The 1571-nt window shown below is 37.5% G+C and overlaps 1 protein-coding gene across 1 annotated transcript in view; it reads right to left on the bottom strand.

Moving 5' to 3' along the window:
• Positions 1-1571, bottom strand: part of HEATR1 (HEAT repeat containing 1) — a 39057-nt gene continuing 37486 nt past the window's right edge. Inside the window, exons 42-44 of the mRNA XM_009885927.1 lie at positions 1498-1571; positions 677-785; positions 1-236 (exon numbers count right to left, since the gene is read on the bottom strand). The exon at positions 1498-1571 is cut by the window's right edge and continues 76 nt beyond it. Of these exons, the coding sequence (XP_009884229.1) occupies positions 148-236; positions 677-785; positions 1498-1571 (272 nt within the window). The 3' untranslated portion in view covers positions 1-147. The remainder of the gene's footprint in view (positions 237-676; positions 786-1497) is intronic.

The following is a 1571-nucleotide window of genomic DNA, read 5'->3' as shown; positions in this document are numbered from 1 at the left end:
GAAATGATAAAGCCAGATTCTTACAATATTTTATTAAAAAGTTAAGATCTTAGCTCTGATAAAAATTAGTATGACAGTTTGCCTGTAATACTTGCATGTGTGAAGCTAACATGATTCAGACAAAACTTGAAAACAAAGGGGATAAACTTAGAAGTAGCTTTGGAGTGGTTCTCCCAAAATGACTTCGAGTTGTTGAATTGTCTTCTGACACTGCTGTTCAACTTCTTCACATTCATCTAGAAAAAAAAAGAAAGCAGGAATTAAATAGAATAGTGATTACAAAGCTACCCTAGGAAGGCTTCATCGCTTGTCAAGGCTAGAACTGCCTTCAAACACCAGGTATAAAATAATTATTAAAAAATATTTTGGCACTGACTCATGACTTAGGCAAATTATTTCTACTGTAACACTTCATTTAAAAGATGCAACTGAGGACACATGCACAGGCTATAACACTGAAGAAGCTACTGTAATTTAACTGAACTTTAGGAGTGTGGTGTTGGATAAAATCCATTTCATTTTGCATCCAGCACAGTTTAAGCTACTGTATACAATTCATAAGATTTATAGCAATTACAGCCATCATCCTGTCTGAGTCTTTGAAATAAGTGGCCCTTATTCTTTTTTGGTCACAGGCCAGTTGTCTGCCTTCACTAATGCCACTTCAGAACATTACCTTCCATAAGCTCAGCTAAGAATGGAATAGATTCTGGTAGCAGGACCAGGTAGTTCTCCTTCAGTTTTTGTGCAACTTCTACCAAAGCAAGCAGAGCAGCAAATCGGACCTAAAACAAAACAATAACCTTTGTAAGGAAACAAACATTACAGTGTAGTTCCCTGCTTCTCCCCCCCCTTCTTTCCATATAAGTTTGTAAAGCAGACTTCCCTACTGAAGGGAACTTATTTCAAGCTAATTTAAATCTCAACATCTGGGTTAAGACAACATCAGAGGAAAAATAGGTTGCAAGAAGCAGGTATGTTGCTGGAAATTATTTGATATAATGGACTTTAACTTCTTGTTACAATGCCACTCTGGTCCACTGTATAAGAAGGACTTAGCTCAGTACAATAAAAAACTAAGTACTTCCCCTGAATATGTATAAGCTGTCAAATAGCAGAGTCTTGGCAAAACTCTACATAATAAACAGGTCTGAAGGTCGATAAATAACTATCTTCCATTTCCCCCTCTAAAGCATCCCTTTCTTCATACACAAACAGGTTAGCTCTTATTCCAACAGCTACCAAATCTTTAAAAAACCCAAACCACACAAGATGGAAGACATCCACGGGTGGAATATTGACTGCTTACAATAAGAGCAGAAGGCCATGGTGTATGCATCCCTGTAGAACCTGAGAGTAGCATAGCACAATATCAGTATTTTAATTTAGGCTAGTATTTTAGCAATGACTTGGCTAATCCACTTCTGGTGTTTGGGGCACTGTTCCCATTTTCTAATGCAACAAAGAAAACCAATTCAAATTCTGATAGCTCCCAACCTTAGGAGAGGTGTGCCTCATTTTCAGTAGGATGTGGTAGTTCAGTGGTTTCCAAAGAGAATCATCTGCCATTG

This window comes from Charadrius vociferus, unplaced genomic scaffold (genome assembly GCF_000708025.1).
Source record: "Charadrius vociferus isolate BGI_N301 unplaced genomic scaffold, ASM70802v2 scaffold435, whole genome shotgun sequence".
NCBI lineage: Eukaryota > Metazoa > Chordata > Aves > Charadriiformes > Charadriidae > Charadrius > Charadrius vociferus.
Note: the sequence above shows the minus strand (reverse complement) of the source record. Positions and strands in the feature narration are given on the sequence as shown.